At 46.1% G+C, this 21,191-nt stretch overlaps 1 protein-coding gene across 2 annotated transcripts; it reads right to left on the bottom strand.

The window, feature by feature from the left end:
• Positions 1-1,824: 1,824 nt before the first annotated feature.
• LOC112261052 (macrophage-capping protein-like) lies at positions 1,825-18,162 on the bottom strand. Of its 2 annotated transcripts, none has more exons than XM_042328446.1 (9): positions 18,032-18,162; positions 7,276-7,469; positions 4,832-4,986; positions 4,168-4,329; positions 3,822-3,971; positions 3,425-3,511; positions 3,057-3,189; positions 2,739-2,830; positions 1,825-2,397 (listed from the first exon to the last, which is right to left on the bottom strand). In XM_042328446.1, exons 2-9 carry the CDS (start codon positions 7,466-7,468, stop codon positions 2,332-2,334), a joined length of 1,038 nt encoding a protein of 345 aa, XP_042184380.1. In that variant the 5' UTR covers position 7,469; positions 18,032-18,162; the 3' UTR covers positions 1,825-2,331. The 2 variants fall into 2 exon arrangements, with proteins under 2 accessions (XP_042184380.1, XP_042184379.1); XM_042328445.1 differs by lacking the exon at positions 18,032-18,162 and adding an exon at positions 16,646-16,744.
• Positions 18,163-21,191: the final 3,029 nt, after the last annotated feature.

The following is a 21,191-nucleotide window of genomic DNA, read 5'->3' on the forward strand; positions in this document are numbered from 1 at the left end:
CTGTTCCTTCCTCTCCCTGTTCAGGCGGTGTTCCTCTCCCTGTTCCTTCCTCTCCACGTTCCTTCCTCTCTTCCCCTGTTCCTTCCTCTCCCTGTTCCTTCCTCTCCCTGTTCAGGCGGTGCTCCTCTCCCTGTTCCTTCCTCTCCCTGTTCAGGCGGTGCTCGGTGGTCGGAGTTCTGTGTGTATATGTTTACCCTGTTACCTGCCTAGGTTTGTGCGGGATTATTTTATTTGTGATGTAGGTCGGTGAGGTTGTGCCCATTTTTTATTTTCACGCACTTAATAAGTGTCACGTTCTGACCATCGTTCGTATCTGTTTTCCTTGTTTTAGTGTTGGTCAGGACGTGAGCTGGGTGGGCATTCTATGTTGTGTGTCTGGTTTGTCTATTTCTATGTTTGGCCTGATATGGTTCTCAATCAGAGGCAGGTGTTAGTCATTGTCTCTGATTGGGAACCATATTTAGGTAGTCTGTTTTGTGTTGGGTTTTGTGGGTGATTGTTCCTGTCTCTGTGTTTTGCACCAGATAGGGCTGTTTTTGGTTTTCCACGTTTATTGTTTTGTAGTGTTTGTGTTTATCTTTTTGTTATTTAACATGAATCAAAGAAACCACGCTGCGTTTTTGGTCCGCCTCTCTTTCACCAGAAGAAAACCGTTACAATAAGACTTGTGTTATTTGTTTGTTCCTCCTTCCGTGAGTAACAGGTGTCTGTTGTCGAGGGCATTTGACTTTTGTATTGTGCCATACCTGTATTTGGTAGACTTGCCTGTTAAAAGTACTGCATCTCAGACATCTCGGCTCTCCTGCGCCCGACTCTTTCACCTACCTCCTAACGCAACATTGTCACAGTAACCTGATTTCAGATGTGTCAAGTAAACAAGATGATTAGGAAATCGTTTTCTTGCAAAGCATGTCAATGTGTAGATCAAATTATTTTAATAATCGGACTATTCACAACAATTGTATTATTGTGTGCATACTCAGTGCCGGAGGTGTTCCTGTTTGTTAGTCACCGGGAAAGGCTCAACATTTCAGACACTGCCAGAATTTTGTCGGTGCCCAAAACCACAAGTAGTGGTATTTAATCGTCAGACCTAGACCCTGTCACACTGAATGAGTCAAGATGTCTGACAATCAATTACAACCTAAGAATTTGCCCAAGATATGGAAATGTTGATTGGGGATGGCAAAATCGTACAGTCTGTGTGGGCCTTAAAAGAACCCTAATAGTGTGTGGGTGCATGTATTGGAAGGGGGTCCTTTTACAGTTTTGAGTGTTAATCGCACACTTCAAAGGAATGAAGGTCAATATTAGCCTAATAATCTCCAGGTTGCAACAGAAACCAACGGTCACCTCCACTTCAGGACAGACAATCAGTCCCCAGTCAAAGACAATAGACATTAGCTAGATATACACTTTAAGAACATAAACATAGGCTATCTCTGACGACCTCAACAGTAGCCCCTGGAGGTTAACGTTTATGGAAGGTTAATTCCCTCAGGTGTAGGTGGGGTTAACCCGTTAAGTGTTTATCCAGTGATGGAAAAAGTGAAACAACCAAGGAACTTCTCACCATGCAGGTGAAAGGTCAAAATGGATTGATTATTCCAGTGAGGAAAACAAACAGGGGAGAATAGGTTCAGGTAATAAAAACTTAGTCACTTAATGAATATGTCCCAAATGGCACCCTATTCCATACATAGTGCACTACTTTTGACCTTATGGACCCTGGTCAAAAGTAGTGCACTATATAGGGAATAGGGTGCCATTTGGAACGCACAATGTCATAGTGAGAGTTGACGAAGCCACCCTCTGTACGGGTTCTTTCAGTTTCCATTTATTTTCATAAACTGTAGCCTACTAAAGGTATTATTTGAATATGTCCCTGTAATTCATAAACAAATGTAAAAAACAACACAAAAAAAAACAAAAGCAAACAAATTAACTTTATAGGCTTTGTGGAATATCATCTTGGCTTTAAATAAGACCACTAACAGAGCCCAGTAAAACCAGTGAGCACATGTTTTCCTTCCCAGTCAGAACCAGTAGTAGTGACTTAGGGATCCATTTGGTGTGACATCATTATAAAGGCTCTCATTATTTTGAGTTAATTTGACCTATGCATGACTAAACAGTTGTCTGTGAGTACAGTACCTTACAAATATATACATATAAGTAAACACATATAAAAAAAACAATATGTTCTTGAATTTGAGATGTTTTCACTCCTTATGAGAAGACTTTTAAACATTGATTGAGACCTTTTATATTCCAGGTTGTTATTTCATTATATTTTAGGAGTGCAACAGTTAACAGTTAAACCCTTGTAGTTTAGTTCCAGTTCTTGAAGAACTGCTTGAAGATGATCGTCTCCCTCCCCTGTGGTAGAATCTCCACCTGTAAGACAATGCAGAGATTTGACTACCCGGTCATAACTGTTTATCTAGTGCATCATATACACATAAACCACCCTACTATATACACACAAAGCATTTATGACACTGGGTTCATGACCTGGTGGTTACACAACACACTGCGCAGTGCAATGTTATAATGGAGGAAGACTTACATGGAATTTGACTTACTGGACTTAAATATGCAAATTCTACTGTTTTCAAGTATAATAAAATCATGACGCTATCACTTGCTGACGTTATGCTGCTGGGTAGACTTAATGGGTGGACAATAAGAAAATAATGTCTGGGTTTTTGTCATTTGTGAGATCATGCTTGACTCACCTGTGTTTTCATCCTGGGGTAGTTCATCTGTTGGATGAAGTCATCTGCCATTTTCAAGGCCTCCCTTTTCTCCTCTGCATTGGCTCCCATACCTGTCAATCATAACAAGTGGGATAATGTCTCACCTCAGTCTAACCCATAGAGGTCTCAGTAAGGTCTCACCATGATAATGTCAATTCACTTTATTCGATACAAACAAGGAATTAAATGAGTTTTTAATGAGACACTGGATATCTAGTTGGATATCGAAAAACGTATTCCAGGGATACATTTCATGGAGCAGAAATATGCTAGTTGAGGTTCACATGTTTTCCTCACCTTTCCAGACGAAGATCTTTCCATTGGCCCCGTTGTCTAGAATAAAGCAGTCGTCACGCACCAGAAGGTCCTTGGCAAATGGGCTTTTTTCAGAGACATTGGTCAGCTTCATCTTACCTGTCGCATCGGACACCTGTGGAGGACAACAACACCTGCCATGACTTTTAGTTAATTTGTGATCTAGTTCACCTTGTTTGCTCTTGGGGGGAAAAAGAGACCCAAAGTATAGCTAGCTGTGCTGTGCAGTCTACGTTCCAAAATACCTCAAATGGGGTGAGCTATCCATTTACAGTAGTACTGTTGTAATGCAATAGAACATTTCACGAGACACACCACTGTTTAATAATAGAATTGCAATGTCCAGCCACCTTGTAGAGGGAGGCAGAGTTGGAGACGTCTGCTTGACTGTCCTTTTCTGGAGTGCTCTCTGCCAGCTCTAGCATTGGTCCCAGCACCTGTCAATCACATGGCAGAGTGGAACATGGATTGTGGTGAGTTTTACTTAAAAAAAAAAAAAGTCAGTTAGATCCTCAACATCATGTCAGCAAACTCAGTCCACAAAACAAAAGTGTGTGTGAGTAGACTAGTTTGTGACAGAATGGAAGAAATTGTAACTTGTCTGACTAACTATAGACCCATTACCTTCGTATACCTCAATATGAAAGTCTCTAAATATGCCTAGACATTAGAGGATTGACAAGTCTCTAGGTCTGTGACTTTGTTTTAATTTGCTTTGGGAGGAAAGGACTATGTCGGCCATTTTACCTTGAGCATCTCCGGCGGCTCCTCTCCCTCACTGATGTCAGTGATGCGTGCTTTACCATGTCTCTCAGTGTCGCGGATCAGGCTAGCAATCTCACGCGACTTCTGCTTCTCAAACATGTTGGCCTGCGAGCCGATCCACGAAAATATGGTCTAAAGACATAAACAGACATGTTTTTTAAAACATTTTATAAGGCCTACTTTATTGATCACTAAATGAGGGGAAATTGGACATTTGGATTTGGCAAGGCAACAATGCCATGTTCTCCCCACTCTTGCTCTCACCCCTCCCCCCACCTCCCTGTCACCTCTCCCCCTCTCTCTCTCCCTCTCTCTCCCTCTCTCTCACCTCTCCCAGGTCCAGGATGAAGCAGTCTCCCTTGTTGAAGCTCTCCCAGCTCAGCTCCACCTCCTTGGCATGGATGTTGCGCTTCCCTTTAATCTGGTACAGCCTGTGGACCGGCCCTGACCCACCCTGGGGTCGCCTGAAACCCGACTCCACGCCACCGTCCTACACGCGTGAGTGTGCGTGCGTACATATGTTTTTTTTGTTGAGAGAGAGTGAGTAAAAATAATAGAAGAGAGGAAAAGAAAGAAGAGAAGAGAACGGTAACAATCTGAAAATGTTGTTTATGGTCGATTCCTCTTATCTGTATTTAACCAGGAAGTATTTGGGGTTTTACTGGCTAACACTTCAACGAGAGAGATATGGAATGACATGGTAAGAAATCAGCAGCATATGATGAAATTATGCAAAGTAGTGCTTCTACAGGAAAAACATTACATTTACTGGCAATACAGTACTCAATCCTAACACAAGTTGGGATAAACATGCATTACTCATAGTGGACCCAAATCTAATGTGGGAATCACATGGTTTACAAGGTTCCAGATACAATAAGTCACACATTGATGTCCATGGGCAAGTTTCCACATGAAATCCCATACACGTGCATTTCTCACGATAGGATTGGACCTTGTGTTCGTCAGTTATCCTCCCTCCTCCTGCCCACCTTGTAGCTGACCCCCCTGGGGAAGAGGTTCATGAACTCTGGGGCCTCGTAGCCCTGGATCTGGCGATGCTGGATGGGGTCACCACCCAGGAAGTTGTCCAGCTGGGTAGCCAGCATGGCACACGCCACCTGCTCGTCACGAGATGACTTCTCACCTGGGAGGAAGAGAGAGGGGGTAGGGAAAGGGAGAAAAGGGGGAGAGTTACAAAAAGAGAATAGTCAGGCGGTAAAGGGAGAGAGAGGTTGGGTGAAATGGGGTGCATAGACTAAAATGAGTGACAGGTACATAAAGACAAAATAGGGAGGGGTCATGTAAGAGGTGGAGGGAGGGGTCACGAGCGACAGAGAGGTCAGGGAGAGAGGGGAGAGGGCGCTTTTTGAGGGGAGCCCTCTTCCATGCAATGACAATTGGCTTAGTGTCACCTAAGCACTGGATACATGCTGGAAACAACAGCCACATTTGAGTACTATAACAGCCCTACTGCATTTTTTATGAACACACACACAGAACCCAGCCCTTTCCCCTGGGGAGCTCTTCTCCTCTTTTATTTCCCCCATCCCCATTCTCTCATCATCCTTCCATCCATCCGTCTTAGTCTCCGTCCTCACATAATCAGTCGTTGGGTCAGCGTCGCGGCGTGTGTGTCATCACGAAACGCATGCGGGTTATTAGCTTTTCAACCGCGAGGAGGTTAATTAGGCGTGTACACAATGGGTTGGCTAGTAGTTTGGATATACAGAGCAGTACTGGATACGAGCTTATGAGGCCCCATCCATGGAAGATAATAGAGGGCTCTTATGCCAAGAGTCTGAGGCATCCTTTTCCATCCCACTCTTACATGTATCCACTTTCTAATGTACACAGATAGTCCTCGTCCTGCCCTATGATGACCGCAACTCACCCATTCCATCACAGTTAGTTGAGTAGCACACTCAAATGCTCCTACATCTGTTTCTATTGAAGCTCTGGCAAATATCCGTATAGATCAAAGCATTGTCTTGTACTTCAATAAAGGGTATGTGTTGGAGTATTTTACTACATAGTTCTGCAGGTTTTTATGGCCAGTATCTTATTAGTGGGACCTCATGAGTTTCTCATGAACATGTGACAGCAAAATATCCAGACCCTCTCAGAGTAGGAGGGTTGATCTTGTATCAGTTTAGCCTTTTAGATCATAATGAATAAGACAGGGGAACCTGATCCTAGATCAGCACTCCTACTCTGACACGCTATGTGAATACAGGCCCTGGTCAGTAGAAACTCTGGACACTACTTATTTGACATATACAGTGCATTCGGAAAGTATTCAGACCCCTTGACTTTTTCCACATTTTGTGATGTTGCAGCCTTATTCTATAATTTATTAAATAATTGTTCTCCCTCATCAATACCCTATAATGACAAAGCAAAAACAGGTTTTAATGCATTTTTGCTAATTTATTACAAATAAAAAACTGAAATATCAGATTTACACAAGTATTCAGACCCTTTACTCAGTACTTTGTTGAAGCACCTTTGGCAGCGATTACAGCATAGAGTCTTCTTGGGTATGACGCTAGAATCTTGGCACACCTGTATTTGGGGAGTTTCTCCCATTCTTCTCTGCAGATCCTCTCAATCTCTGTCAGGTTGGATGGGGAGCGTCACTGCACAGCTATTTTCAGGCCTCTCCATAGATGTTCGATCAGGTGCAAGTCAGGGTTCTGGCTGGGCCACTCAAGGACATTCAGAGACTTATCCTGAAGCCATTCCTGCATTATCTTGGATGTGTGCTTAGGGTCGTTGACCTGTTGGAAGATGAACCTGATTGGTGGAGTGCTGCAGATATGGTTGTCCTTCTGGAAGGTTCTCCCATCTCTACAGAGGAACTCTGGAGCTCTGTCAGAGTGACCATCGGGTTCTTGGTCACCTCCCTGAACAAGGTCCTTCTCCCCCAATTGCTCAGTTTGGCCTGGCGGCCAGCTCTAGGAAGAGTCTTGGTGGTTCCAAACTTCTTCCATTGAAGAATGATGGAGGCCACTGTTCTCTTGGGGACCTTCAATGTGGGACCTTATATAGACAGGTGTGTGTCTTTCCAAATCATGTCCAATCAATTGAATTTTCCACAGGTGGACTCCAATCAGGTTGTAGAAACATCTCAAGGATGATCAATGGGAAACAGGATACACCTGAGCTCAATTTCAAGTTTCATAGCAAAGGGTCTGAATACTTATGTAAATAAGGTATTTCTGTTTTTTATTTTCAATAAATGTGCAAAAAAAATCTAAAAACCTGTTTTCACTTTGTCATTATGGGATTTTGTGTGTAGATTGCTGAGGATGTTTTTTAAAAATTTAATCCATTTTAGAATAAGGCTGTAACATAACAAAATGTGGAAAAAGTCAATGGGTCTGAAAACTTTCCGAATGCACTGTTAACACGCACCCATTTTCCGTAACCTCACCTATCCACATGTGCAGGTCTGCCCCCTGGTCCCCCCTGTGCTCCAGCACCAGGTAGGAGTCTCCGTTGAAGAAAGCCCCCACCTCAGCCGGCTCCAGCAGCACCGCCTTCATCTTCTCCACCCGCCACACCTTCAGCCCCGGCTCCCGTGTCTCTGGTCCAAACTGGCCCGGCGCTGCCTGGCAGGGGAACATTCTGCATTGGGAAGAAGCAGAGGAGAGAGTGGGTCAGTGGGTGTGATGGTGGTGGGGGATGGATGGATGGTAGGTAGGATGTAGGATTATGGGGAGGGCGGCTGCCTGGAAAGGGAGCATTCTGCACTGGGTAGAGGGAGTGGGTCAGGGGAGGTGAGGGTGGAGGATAAATGAATGGTAGAGTTGGGGAAGGGAAAGTTGGAAGAGAAAGGGTGTAAGTGGAGTCTGTTGTATTTTCTGGGTTGTGAGAAGGGGTGTATTTCTTTGCTATGAAGTGAAACAAATGGAGATGGGGAGTTGTTGCCGCTGGAGGTGGCAGAAACAGTCAACTAAGGGAAATTGCTTTCACTTGGCAAGAACACCGATTTCCATATTGGAAAGCAGACAGAGAATGGAGTGGATGGGTGACAACTCATATAACCACAGCATGAAAACAATCACTATTTCTGCCGGAAGACAGAGACAGGGAGATAGAGTTGGAAATGAGTAGAAGAGAGGATGCAAAATGAGGGGTCAAGTTGCTTGATGAAGACCATAGGGGTAGATGGGTTACATCATTGTTGTGTAATATGACAGCACAGCAGGCAAACCGACCCATACAACACTTGTGGTTTTACAAAAGAGGGTGTGTCTGCAGGGCGAGTCGTATCACGTCTCACATGCACACACTGAACTAAATACAGTGCCTTGCGAAAGTATTCAGCCCCCTTGAACTTTGCGACCTTTTGCCACATTTCAGGCTTCGAACATAAAGATATAAAACTGTCTTTTTTTGTGAAGAATCAACAACAAGTGGGACACAATCATGAAGTGGAACGACATTTATTGGATATTTCAAACTTTTTTAACAAATCAAAAACTGAAAAATTGGGCGTGCAAAATTATTTAGCCCCCTTAAGTTAATACTTTGTAGCCCCACCTTTTGCTGCGATTACAGCTGTAAGTCGCTTGGGGTATGTCTCTATCAGTTTTGCACATCGAGAGACTGAAATTTTTTCCCATTCCTCCTTGCAAAACAGCTCGAGCTCAGTGAGGTTGGATGGAGAGCATTTGTGAACAGCAGTTTTCAGTTCTTTCCACAGATTCTCGATTGGATTCAGGTCTGGACTTTGACTTGGCCATTCTAACACCTGGATATGTTTATTTTTGAACCATTCCATTGTAGATTTTGCTTTATGTTTTGGATCATTGTCTTGTTGGAAGACAAATCTCCGTCCCAGTCTCAGGTCTTTTGCAGACTCCATCAGGTTTTCTTCCAGAATGGTCCTGTATTTGGCTCCATCCATCTTCCCATCAATTTTAACCATCTTCCCTGTCCCTGCTGAAGAAAAGCAGGACCAAACCATGATACTGCCACCACCATGTTTGACAGTGGGGATGGTGTCTTCAGGGTGATGCGCTGTGTTGCTTTTACGCCAAACATAACGTTTTGCATTGTTGCCAAAAGGTTCAATTTTGGTTTCATCTGACCAGAGCACCTTCTTCCACATGTTTGGTGTGTCTCCCAGGTGGCTTGTGGCAAACTTTAAACAACACTTTTTATGGATATCTTTAAGAAATGGCTTTCTTCTTGCCACTCTTCCATAAAGGCCAGATTTGTGCAATATACGACTGATTGTTGTCCTATGGACAGAGTCTCCCACCTCAGCTGTAGATCTCTGCAGTTCATCCAGAGTGATCATGGGCCTCTTGGCTGCATCTCTGATCAGTCTTCTCCTTGTATGAGCTGAAAGTTTAGAGGGACGGCCATGTCTTTCTTGGTAGATTTGCAGTGGTCTGATACTCCTTCCATTTCAATATTATCGCTTGCACAGTGCTCCTTGGGATGTTTAAAGCTTGGGAAATCTTTTTGTATCCAAATCCGGCTTTAAACTTCTTCACAACAGTATCTCGGACCTGCCTGGTGTGTTCCTTGTTCTTCATGATGCTCTCTGCGCTTTTAACGGACCTCTGAGACTATCACAGTGCAGGTGCATTTATACGGAGACTTGATTACACACAGGTAGATTGTATTTATCATCATTAGTCATTTAGGTCAACATTGGATCATTCAGAGATCCTCACTGAACTTCTGGAGAGAGTTTGCTGCACTGAAAGTAAAGGGGCTGAATAATTTTGCACGCCCAATTTTTCAGTTTTTGATTTGTTAAAAAAGTTTGAAATATCCAATAAATGTCGTTCCACTTCATGATTGTGTCCCACTTGTTGTTGATTCTTCACAAAAAAATACAGTTTTATATCTTTATGTTTGAAGCCTGAAATGTGGCAAAAGGTCGGAAAGTTCAAGGGGGCCGAATACTTTTGCAAGGCACTGTATCAATCCCTCTCGCTTGCTCTCTCTCGCGTTCTCTTCTCCGTCTCTCTCTAGCCACAGTTTCCAAAGCTTTAATATACACAGCTTTATCGACTCATAGTACCCCTGCCATTGTTATTTCCCTGTAGCAATCCGATTCAGTAAGTGATAGAGTCATACTCCAGGGTAAATGAATGTTGGATGTTGTACAGGCTACACTCAAGTCACCTGGCCTCAGACAGTTGTTCCGACTACACTAAACGTGGCCAATGTCCTTTGGCAGACCTTTGTTTTTGTATAAAATGGAAGGTAGGTGGAATATCATGGGAGACAGGTAGTATCGATGTTTATCGTTTACAACCTATTCACCCTGAAACAGAGCTCTATGTTGATTGTTTTGTATGGTCTATCCTCATTCAATGGGATGTCCTGTTGTTGGTCTTAAAGTGGCTGCTTCACTGTCAATCCAGCAACGTTACACCTAAAAACAAATCAATCAAAGGGCTATATGGGTAATAAGCAGGTTTTAATGGTGTATTATAGCTGTAGTATGTACACTACGTCACAGTAACACTACTCACCAAAGAGTTCACCCAACTCTCACAGAACATGTGTAGCTGCACTATAATTACACTGTAGGTAACTACCAGGTGACGTGGGAGCCAGACTGGCAAAGGCTTGGTTTCCACTCTATATTTGTAATATCAGCATGAAGGGTAATGGCCTGGATATTGGGTAACCTTGAAAGAAGCCAGTCCTTTAATGGCCAATGAAAACATTTAGGAAAAACATGTCTCAAAGAAACGAAAATGCTCTCTCACAATCCAGCGCATGCACAGAACACGTCTTCATAAAAACACTAAAAAAACAAGGTTGCTTTAACTAAAGTTGTAAAAACTCTTGGCATGGCATTGAGTTGACAGTTTTTCATTTATATGGGCGCCACTGAAAAAACTTTGGTGCTGATAAAGTGGGACTGAACCGGCTTGGCACGGCCATTGCCCATCGTAAAAAGGTTACATGACGATGGGAGGTCATGGACAGAGTCAGCAGCTTCGAGCGCCCACAAACATCTTGAGTCGGCGACTTTGTGAAGTTAACGCTCCACCCCTGAGACAAAGAGCACGGCTGTTTGGATCAGCATCTATGGAAACTGCAACTATGACTCATTCACTCTCTCTCTCCAAACAACCACACAGAGCCGTGGTTAACAATCGGCTGAATGTTCTTACTGAGAGAGAGAAAGAGAGAGGGGGGAAGAAAGTGACGCAAACACGCTAAGTACTTGCTGGTCGCTATCCTTGATTCGTCTTTAGATCAAATACATATCCACGGATATGGCAACAGCAGCCTTTCGCTCTTTCATAACTTGGTGTGAGCACATATGTCAACAGGTTCATAATTGCTTACTCAATGGAGAAAGAATTCACATGTGGCTGGACAGCGTTTGATTGTTTGTGGGCCACAAAGCAGAAGCGGTACACAACAGATGCCTAAACCCAGTTAAAGGATCAGCTAAACCCTTTCCTGATGCTACTAGAGCCGAGTCACTTAATACTGTTGAGACTGTGTCACAAACACAAAACGGCAATACATGTGAAACTAAACCTGAATCAATAACTTTCTATTACATCACAGGTAATGATTCAGGTAGAAGGAGGTGCAGGCGAGGAAGGTTCATGCACGTCCCTGCTGAAAACAGCAGCATAGACCAGCATAGGGTGGTGCCCTGCTGTTTTTTTGCTGGTGCCTTGGCTGTGTTTTTGCTGGTGCCTTGGCTGTGTTTTTGCTGGTGCCCAGCAAAACCATCATCCAAGTGCTTCATTATTCAAGACAGTGCATTACATAGATCACAAGGCCTTACTTTGAGGGCCTAGTTTTTCCCCAATACAGTGGCCACATCAGGCCTGCAAGTCACATCATGCTGGTGTCACGCCCTGGTCAAAGTATTTTGTGTTTATCTTTATGTATTTGGTCAGGCCAGGGTGTGGCATGGGGTTTTGTAATTGTGGTGTGTTTGTCTTGGGGTTTTGGTGGTGGTATTGGATTGTAACTTAGTGGGTTGTCTAGCAAGGTCTATGGCTGTCTGGAGTGGTTCTCAATCAGAGGCAGGTGCTTATCGTTGTCTCTGATTGGGAACCATATTTAGGCAGCCATATTCTTTGAGTTTGTCGTGGGTGATTGTCCTTAGTGTCTTACTTGTACTCTCTGTTAGTTTGCACTAGATAGGCTGTTTTCGGTTTTCATTACGTTTATTGTTTTGTAGTGTTTAGTGTTTAGTCGTGTTTAGTGTTTAGTCGTGTTTACGTTTTGTTTAATAAATATGGATCGCAATCGACACGCTGCAGTTTGGTCCGACTCTCCTTCATCACCACTAGAAAACCGTTACAGAATCACCCACCACCAACGGACCAAGCAGCGTGTTAACAGGCAGGAACCACAGGAGAGGCAACAGAGGCAGCAGCAGCAGGAGCAGCAGCAGCTGCAGTGGGAGAGGCTGCACCACCTGGAGAAATGGACATGGGAGGAAGAACTGGACGGTAAAAGGACCCTGGGCTCAGCCTGGAGAATATCGCCGCCCCAAGGAAGAACTGGAGGCGGCGAAAGCTGAGAGGCGCAGATATGAGGAGGCAGCACGGCGTAGCGGATGGAAGCCTGAGAATCAGCCCCAAAATTTCTTGGGGGGCTCAGGGAGAGTGTGGCAGAGTCAGGAGTCAGACCTGAGCCAACTCTCCCTGTTTATCGTGAGGAGCCAAGGAGGAGACCAGAACCAGAGACTGTGAAGGAGTTAATGGGGAAATTGGAGGAGAGAGAAATGAGGGAGTTGCTGTGTTGGTGCTTTTTGCATGGAATTCGCCCGACGGAACGTGTTGGGGATTTGATGGCACCTGGGTTAGCGCTCCATACTCGTCCTGAGGTGCGTGTTAGTCGGCTGGTGAAGTTGGTGCCAGCCTCACGCACCAGGCCTCCTGTGCACATCCCTAGCCTTGCACATCCTGTGCCAACACTGCTCTCAAGATCTCCAGTACGCTTTCACGGTCTAGCCCATCCTGTGCCACCTCCACACTCCAGTCCTCCGGTAGCAGCTCCCCGCTCCAGGCTTCCTGTGCGTGTCCTCGATCCAGTACCACCAGTTCCAGCACCATGCACCAGGCCTTCAGTGTGCCTCGCCTGTTCAGCGCAGCCAGCGCTTTTCTCCTCTCCTGCGCTGCTGGAGTCTCCCGCCTGTTTAGCGCAGCCAGAGCCTTTCTCCTCTACAGCGCTGCCGGATCCTCCCGCCTGTTCAGCGCAGCCAGAGCCTTCCTCCTCTACAGCGCTGCCGGAGCCTCCCGCCTGTTTAGCGCAGCCAGAGCCTTTCTCCTCTCCTACGCTGCCGGAGTCTCCCGCCTGTTCAGCGCAGCCAGAGCTGCCTGCCTGCATGGAGCAGCCAGAGCTGTCAGTCCGCATAGAGCAGCCAGAGCTGTCAGTCTGCATGGAGCAGCCAGAGCTGTCAGTCTGCATGGAGCAGCCAGAGCTGTCAGTCTGCATGGAGCAGCCAGAGATGTCAGTCTGCATGGAGCAGCCAGAGCTGTCAGTCCGCATAGAGCAGCCAGAGCTGCCAGTCTGCAAGGAGCAGCCAGAGCTGTCAGTCTGCATGGAGCAGCCAGAGCTGTCAGTCTGCATGGAGCAGCCAGAGATGCCAGTCTGCATGAAGCAGCCAGTCTGCATGGAGCAGCCAGAGCTGTCAGTCTGCATGGAGCAGCCAGAGCTGCCAGTCTGCATGGAGCAGCCAGAGCTGCCAGTCTGCATGAAGCAGCCAGAGCTGTCAGTCTGCATGGAGCAGCCAGAGCTGCCAGTCTGCATGGAGCTGCCAGTCTGCAAGGAGCAGCCAGAGCTGTCAGTCTACATGAAGCAGCCCGAGCTGCCAGTCTGCATGAAGCAGCCAGTCTACATGGAGCAGCCAGAGCTGCCAGTCTGCATGAAGCAGCCAGAGCTGTCAGTCTGCATGGAACAGTCAGAGCTGTCAGTCTGCATGGAGCAGCCAGAGCTGTCAGTCTACATTAAGCAGCCCGAGCTGCCAGTCTGCATGAAGCAGTCAGTCTACATGGAGCAGCCAGAGCTGTCAGTCCGCATGGAGCAGCCAGAGCTGTCAGTCTACATGAAGCAGCCCGAGCTGCCAGTCTGCATGAAGCAGCCAGTCTACATGGAGCAGCCAGAGATGTCAGTCTGCATGAAGCAGCCAGAGCAGCCAGTCTGCATAGAGCAGCCAGTCTGCATGGAGCTGCCAGTCTGCATGGAGCTGCCAGTCTGCATGGAGCTGCCAGTCTGCATGGAGCTGCCAGTCTGCAAGGAGCTGTCAGTCTGCACGGAGCTGTCAGTCTGCACGGAGCTGTCAGTCTGTAAGGAGCTGCCAGTCTGCAAGGAGCTGCCAGTCAGCACGGAGCCGCCAGAGCGGTCAGTCTGTAAGAAGCCGCCAGAGCTGTCAGCCTATATGGAGCAGCTAGTGCCGCCAGTCTGCCCAGCGCCGCCAGTGCCCCCAGTCTGCCCAGCGTCGCCAGTCTGCCCAGCGCCGTCAGTCTGCCCAGCATCGCCAGTCTGCCCAGCATCGCCAGTCTGCCCAGCGTCGTCAGTCTGCCCAGCGTCGTCAGTCTGCCCAGCACCGCCAGTCTGCCCAGCACCGCCAGTCTGCCCAGCGCCGCCAGTCTGCCCAGCGCCGCCAGATCTGCCAGTCAGCCAGACTCTTCCAGATCTGCCAGTCAGCCAGACTCTTCCAGATCTGCCAGTCAGCCAGACTCTTCCAGATCTGCCAGTCAACCAGACTCTTCCAGATCTGCCAGTCAGCCAGACTCTTCCAGATCTGCCAGTCAGCCAGACTCTTCCAGATCTGCCAGTCAACCAGACTCTTCCAGATCTGCCAGTCAACCAGACTCTTCCAGATCTGCCAGTCAACCAGACTCTTCCAGATCTGCCAGTCAACCAGACTCTTCCAGATCTGCCAGTCAACCAGACTCTTCCAGATCTGCCAGTCAGCCAGGATCTGCCAGTCAGCCAGGATCTGCCAGTCAGCCAGGATCTGCTGAAACCACCAGCTAGCCAGGAGCTGGTAGATCTATCTACCTGCCTGAGCTTCCTCTCACTCCTGAGCTTCCTCTCACTCCTGAGCTTCCTCTCACTCCTGAGCTTCCTCTCACTCCTGAGCTTCCTCTCACTCCTGAGCTTCCTCTCACTCCTGAGCTTCCTCTCACTCCTGAGCTTTCTCTCACTCCCGAGCTTCCCCTCAGTCCCGAGCTGCCTCGGTCCCGAGCTGTCCTTCAGTCCCGATCTGCTCCTCAGTCCAGTGGGGTTCTGGGTGGGGACTACTAGGCCATGGTCGGCGGCGAGGGTGGACTATCCAGGGACGAAGGGAGAGGGGACTAAGACATTAAAGGAGTGGGGTCCACGTCCCCGCGCCGGAGCCGCCACCATGGACAGACGCCCACCCGGACCCTCCCTATTGTTTTGAGGTGCGTTCGGGAGTCCGCACCTTAGGGGGGTTCTGTCACGCCCTGGTCAAAGTATTTTGTGTTTATCTTTATGTATTTGGTCAGGCCAGGGTGTGGCATGGGGTTTTTGTAATTGTGGTGTGTTTGTCTTGGGGTTTTGGTGGTGGTATTGGGATTGTAACTTAGTGGGTTGTCTAGCAAGGTCTATGGCTGTCTGGAGTGGTTCTCAATCAGAGGCAGGTGCTTATCGTTGTCTCTGATTGGGAACCATATTTAGGCAGCCATATTCTTTGAGTTTGTCGTGGGTGATTGTCCTTAGTGTCTTACTTGTACTCTCTGTTAGTTTGCACTAGATAGGCTGTTTTCGGTTTTCATTACGTTTATTGTTTTGTAGTGTTTAGTGTTTAGTCGTGTTTAGTGTTTAGTCGTGTTTACGTTTTGTTTAATAAATATGGATCGCAATCGACACGCTGCAGTTTGGTCCGACTCTCCTTCATCACCACTAGAAAACCGTTACAGCTGGCTTGCAAAGTGATGTTTAATTCCTTTTGGAATCCAGCCAGAGTGGGGATATCCAACAATTGTAACTTGTATTCACCCACAAGCTAAATGTAGAATGACCGCCAGGGGTAGAAAGTAGAATGAGAGAGATGACCTAAACCATCTAAACTGGAACAACCGTTTCAGTAACGGGCGCAATAAAATCCAACTAACAGACTGGATTAGTTTAGAAACATGTAAGTTATGTCTCTTTGTGTAGCATACGACTCATTAATGAATTAATCAATGTACATGCAAAAACACAACAAACAAAACATATATTGAAATAGAGCATGCTGGGAAATATGGAAATGATGGCCATGGTTTTGACATACCAGCTTGACCATTCTGGACCAGCATAGACCAGCATGGACCAGCTTGGTCACCAGCATACCTGCATTACCAGCATACCAGCATGAGCTGGTTGACCAGCCAAACCAGTTAGACCATGCTGGTCAGACCAGCTTGACCAGCATGGACCAGCTTGAAATGTAGGCTGGTGTATGCTTTTTTTTCAGCAGGGATTGCAGGATCCCAGTGAGGAGGATAGAAGCTAAACTCTCATGCTACCTAGCAGCAAGACTATTAGGCCCTTGTGAAAGCAGAACTGACATATTAAATCCAGTTAGCAAAGTGGATGAAAAACTAAACCAGAGAATCAAGTCAACAAAACAAAACAAGCTACTAAAAGTAACCTGTCAGAAAATGAGTAATGGGTAAAAAAAGAGAGAGAGAGAGATAACACACATGCTAGCCTAGGTATACTGCCAAATAGCCACCACCAAACCCCACACACAAGGGCTACAGGCGGGCGACGGTAGGCGTCAGGGTTACAATGCTTAGACAGAGTCGTGAAGAGGAAAAATCCCCGGTCCACTTAACTGCATGATCCCCTCGGCTAGCTCCGGCACCGCACCTGACTCCAGCTCCATTCTGCCTGATGGCCGCTCGTGACTGTGTGTGTGAGTGGACTGAGGGGGCCTGGGTGAGGAGGAGTGTGCTGGTGCTCCTCACCTGGTTAGCTTATATGAGGAAGGTAACGTGAGCCTGGGGAGTGATCTGAGCGGCCATGGCGAGGGCGCTCTGTGGGGGAAGAGTCGGGTTCCTGACAAACGCTAAACACCACGGTGATAATCATGACTGCTGGGCCTGCCTACTGTTGCATTCCTCCCCACTCTCTCCCTCTACTGCCTCCCCCATCTCCCCTCTCAACTGCCTAGACACTTTCCATGGGCCAGGGGAGGAAGGAGGGAGAGACGAAGGGAGAGGGAAGAGGTGTCCTAACACTGACAGATAGCTCATTCTGATGCGAGAGGCAATTTGTAGATTGCCCCTGACCATGAACAAATGAACACCCTCCTTTCCTCGTCTCTTGTCTCTCATGAGCATTGATTAGAATGGACTGGACAAGACAGGACAATTGGTCTCCATTGCATCTCCCACTCAGTCTCTTCCATCCAGATCAGTGATCAAGGAAAATAAACAAGGGTACAAGGAAAGGAGGCAATATAAGAGAACTGGGACGTAGCCCAAGAGACAGGGAACCGAGGCCTTTGGCCTTGAGCAGCAGAGCGGCCTATGGCCTCAAGTCAGATGGAGATTGATAGGGATGGCGGGAGAGATAGAGAGATGGGGGTCAGAGATAGGATACTGGGGTCATTGAGGCAATCAGATCATTCATGTGTTTTTAATCAGAGGGAGAAATATGAGAGGGGACAAAATACAGGCAGACAGAGGGAGTGTCGGAGGGAGATATGAGAGCAATTTGCCACGTGTCTGTGTGTGCGTGCTTGTGCGTGCGCGTGCGGGAGATAAAAATGAGGTGAGAGGAGAGGAGCAGGGAAGTAGAGAGGGATGAAATGCAAGGGGAATAATTACATTGAGATAGGTGATAAAGGACTTACGTACAGAGCAGAGTCCATAAACAATCTCGAAACAAAGAGAGAGAAATAGGGAGGAGAATAGAGATAGCTAAACATTTTATGATTGATAGCGATATTGAGAGAGGGTGGAGAGAAGGAGAGTGAGAGGGAGGGATAGAAAGAGGGAGGCAAGTGAAGTGTGACTAGTTTTATTGTTCCGTCTCAGATTCCTCAGCTAATTTGAGGGGGAAAAAATCCAGATGGAGAGATAAAAAAAATGGAGTGCCTAGGAAAATATGTCCCTGCTAGGCATCCCAGATAAGGAAAAATTGTGGAGAAAAGAAAGACGATGAAAATAAGGGAAATGGGGAAAAAGTAGTTAGAAGTTATTTTGTAGAGCACTTACCTTGCAACTTTAGGTGAGGAGGAAATGGATCAGGACACGTCGGTGCAGACAAAGAGAGGAAATGCACTCATGCAAAGAAAACACGTCCATACACACACACACACACACACACACACACACACACACACACACACACACACACACACACACACACACACACACACACACACACACACACACACACACACACACACACACACACACACACACACACACACACACACACACACACACAAGCTCGCCCTGTCTCTGTCTCATGCAATCATAGCCCAGCCCTGTGGTTTACAGAACAATGAAACTGCAGAAAACGACTTTTTCTTTAAGTAAAAAGAGAGAAACTAGGGAAACAGATAGACCGTGAGAGTAGGGCTGAACAGAGAATTAATAAGTTGTGTGAGAGTGCGAGGGTGTGGCATGAAGGAGACAAAATTTGCAGAAAAGTTTAAGAAAGAGTTGTGCACCAGCAAAAGCACAGCGAAGGCACCAGCAAAAACAGAGCGAAGGCACCAGCAAAAACAGAGCGAAGGCACCAGCAAAAACAGAGCGAAGGCACCAGCAAAAACAGAGCGAAGGCACCAGCAAAAACAGAGCGAAGGCACCAGCAAAAACAGAGCGAAGGCACCAGCAAAAACAGAGCGAAGGCACCAGCAAAAACAGAAACCAGCAAAAACAGAGCGAAGGCACCAGCAAAAGCACAGCAAAAGAAGGCACCAGCAAAAGCACAGCTAAGGCATCAGCAAAAACAGAGTGAAGGCACCAGCAAAAACAGAGCGAAGGCACCAGCAAAAGCACAACGAAGGCACCAGCAAAAACAGAGCGAAGGCACTAGCCAAAACAGAGCGAAGGCACCTGCAAAAACAGAGTGATGGCACCAGCAAAAGCACAGCGAAGGCACCAGCAAAAGCACAGCTAAGGCATCAGCAAAAACAGAGTGAAGGCATCAGCAAAAACAGAGCGAAGGCACCAGCAAAAGCACAGCGAAGGCACCAGCAAAAACAGAGCGAAGGCACCAGCCAAAACAGAGCGAAGGCACCTGCAAAAACAGAGTGAAGGCACCAGCAAAAGCACAGTGAAGACACCAGCAAAAACAGAGCGAACGCACCAGCAAAAGCACAGCGAAGGCACCAGCAAAATCAGAGCGAAGGCACCAGTCAAAACGCACCAGGGAACCAGCAAAAACACAGCAGGGCAACCAAATCATAGCAACATAACCAAACCATCCAGTGTTACTCATCTATGGCCTTTCACATAGACACACTATGTATGGGGAACACTCTCCTGGCTGACTGCTCAACCAGACCACTGTATAATGACATGGCCTTCTTCACAGTGACATCAGCCTGGTAATGATTAGATCTCTATTTGACCCTTGTGGATTCCCTAAGTATAGGGCAGGCTGGACCAATGCACATATTTCTTGAAACTCATGTTTCTATTTTTTATTTGGGGAACTGATTTACAAGAGCAGTGTCCAGCCAACCCCATCATTTAAACCTTCTTTTCCATATTATGTTTGCTTGTAGTCAGTCTGGACAATGGTGTCTCGTCTTTAATGGCCTTATCAGGATACCCATACTTGCATCCTAAATTGTTGAACGTTTGAGTATGCGAAAATATTACGTTTAATAGTAGGTGACATTTCGAAAGTCGAGTATAGGCATACTTTAAATTCCTGCATGTCGTACTCTTTTCGGCTTTGACAACAGCTGATGAATTAGATGCGCTACCGAAATCAACGAATAGTGGGAAACAACGCAATCACGCATTATGCATTATCAGTATACGAAAATCTAATGTTAATAGTATGCAACGTTTCAAAAATCGATTGTGGTTTAAATGCCAGGATGTTATAGGCCTACTCATTTCGGCTCTTCATCTACTAGAATATGATGCACACTTTTCCACAATGCATTGGAAGAGGTGAGCTGCGAGTGATAGGACCTAGTTCTTTTCAAGTAGCCAAACAACAAAATGAGGCTACTTAATTGGGAAGATATCCGAAGCTTCTGCGACGTTCAAATGTATACTAAGTAGTTTTTGTTATCCTTAAAATGATGACGAGTAGGCTTATTGCATCGTAGGCAACATCTATGAAAACAAAAGCCGTTCTTTATTTTTTACCCAAAGCAAATTGCTGTATTCTCACAGAAAAGTCTTGATTGTTTTATTTTCAATATTTATTTATTGATCTTCACCTGAGATTTTAAACCAAATACTAAACTATCTTTTGATTTCAGAATGTGTCCGCACTGGGGTCTCCAGCCTGGTCTCATAGACTAGACATAACATAGTAAACACCAATCCTGGGCACTCAAATTAGTATGATATGTTACGTTTGGGTACTTGGATGTAGCTGCGTTATTTATGTCATATGACATATTAGGCCTTTTGATTTGAATTGTTTTGGATTGTTTTAGTTTTGTAGGCTAACTATTTAATGATTTAATGATGCACTATGGCGAAATCACTCCGCCATTTCCTGGTTGCTCAAATTCTGATAGTTCGCCTAATTTCAGTTTATGTGATAAAACAAGCAAGTATAGTGTAGAGAATCATTGTACCATCTAAACCACTGTGAAATATCTTTCCCGTAACCAAAAATATTGTATTTTCAGCTGTTTGAAGCTGGTGAATCTTACAGAACAGATCTACCGCTTCTTAGACTTACTTTCAATGAGAATGACAGATCAATACTGAACAAATGTATGAATGCAACATGCAACAACTTCAAAGATTTTACTGAGTTACAGTTCATATAAAGAATTCAGTCAATTTAAATAAATTCATTAGGCCCTAATCTATGGATTTCACATGACTGGGCAGGGGCACCCCACCTCAGACCATCCCGCATGTGAAGAAGCCGGACGTGGAGGTCCTGGGCTGGCGTTGTTACACGTGGTCTGCGGTTGTGAGGCCGGTTGGATGTATTACCAAATTCTCTAAAATGACGTTAGAGGCTTATTACAGAGAAATTAACATTACATTCTCTGACAACAGCTCTTGTGGACATTCCAGCAGTCAGCATGCCAATTGCACGCTCCCTCAAAACTTTAGATGTGTGGCATTGTGTTGTGTGACAAAACTGCACGTTTTAAAGTGGCCTTTTGTTGTCCCCAGCACAAGGTGCAACTGTGTAATGATCATGCTGTTTAATCAGCTT

Source organism: Oncorhynchus tshawytscha, linkage group LG10 (assembly GCF_018296145.1).
Source record: "Oncorhynchus tshawytscha isolate Ot180627B linkage group LG10, Otsh_v2.0, whole genome shotgun sequence".
In the NCBI taxonomy this organism is placed as follows: domain Eukaryota; kingdom Metazoa; phylum Chordata; class Actinopteri; order Salmoniformes; family Salmonidae; genus Oncorhynchus; species Oncorhynchus tshawytscha.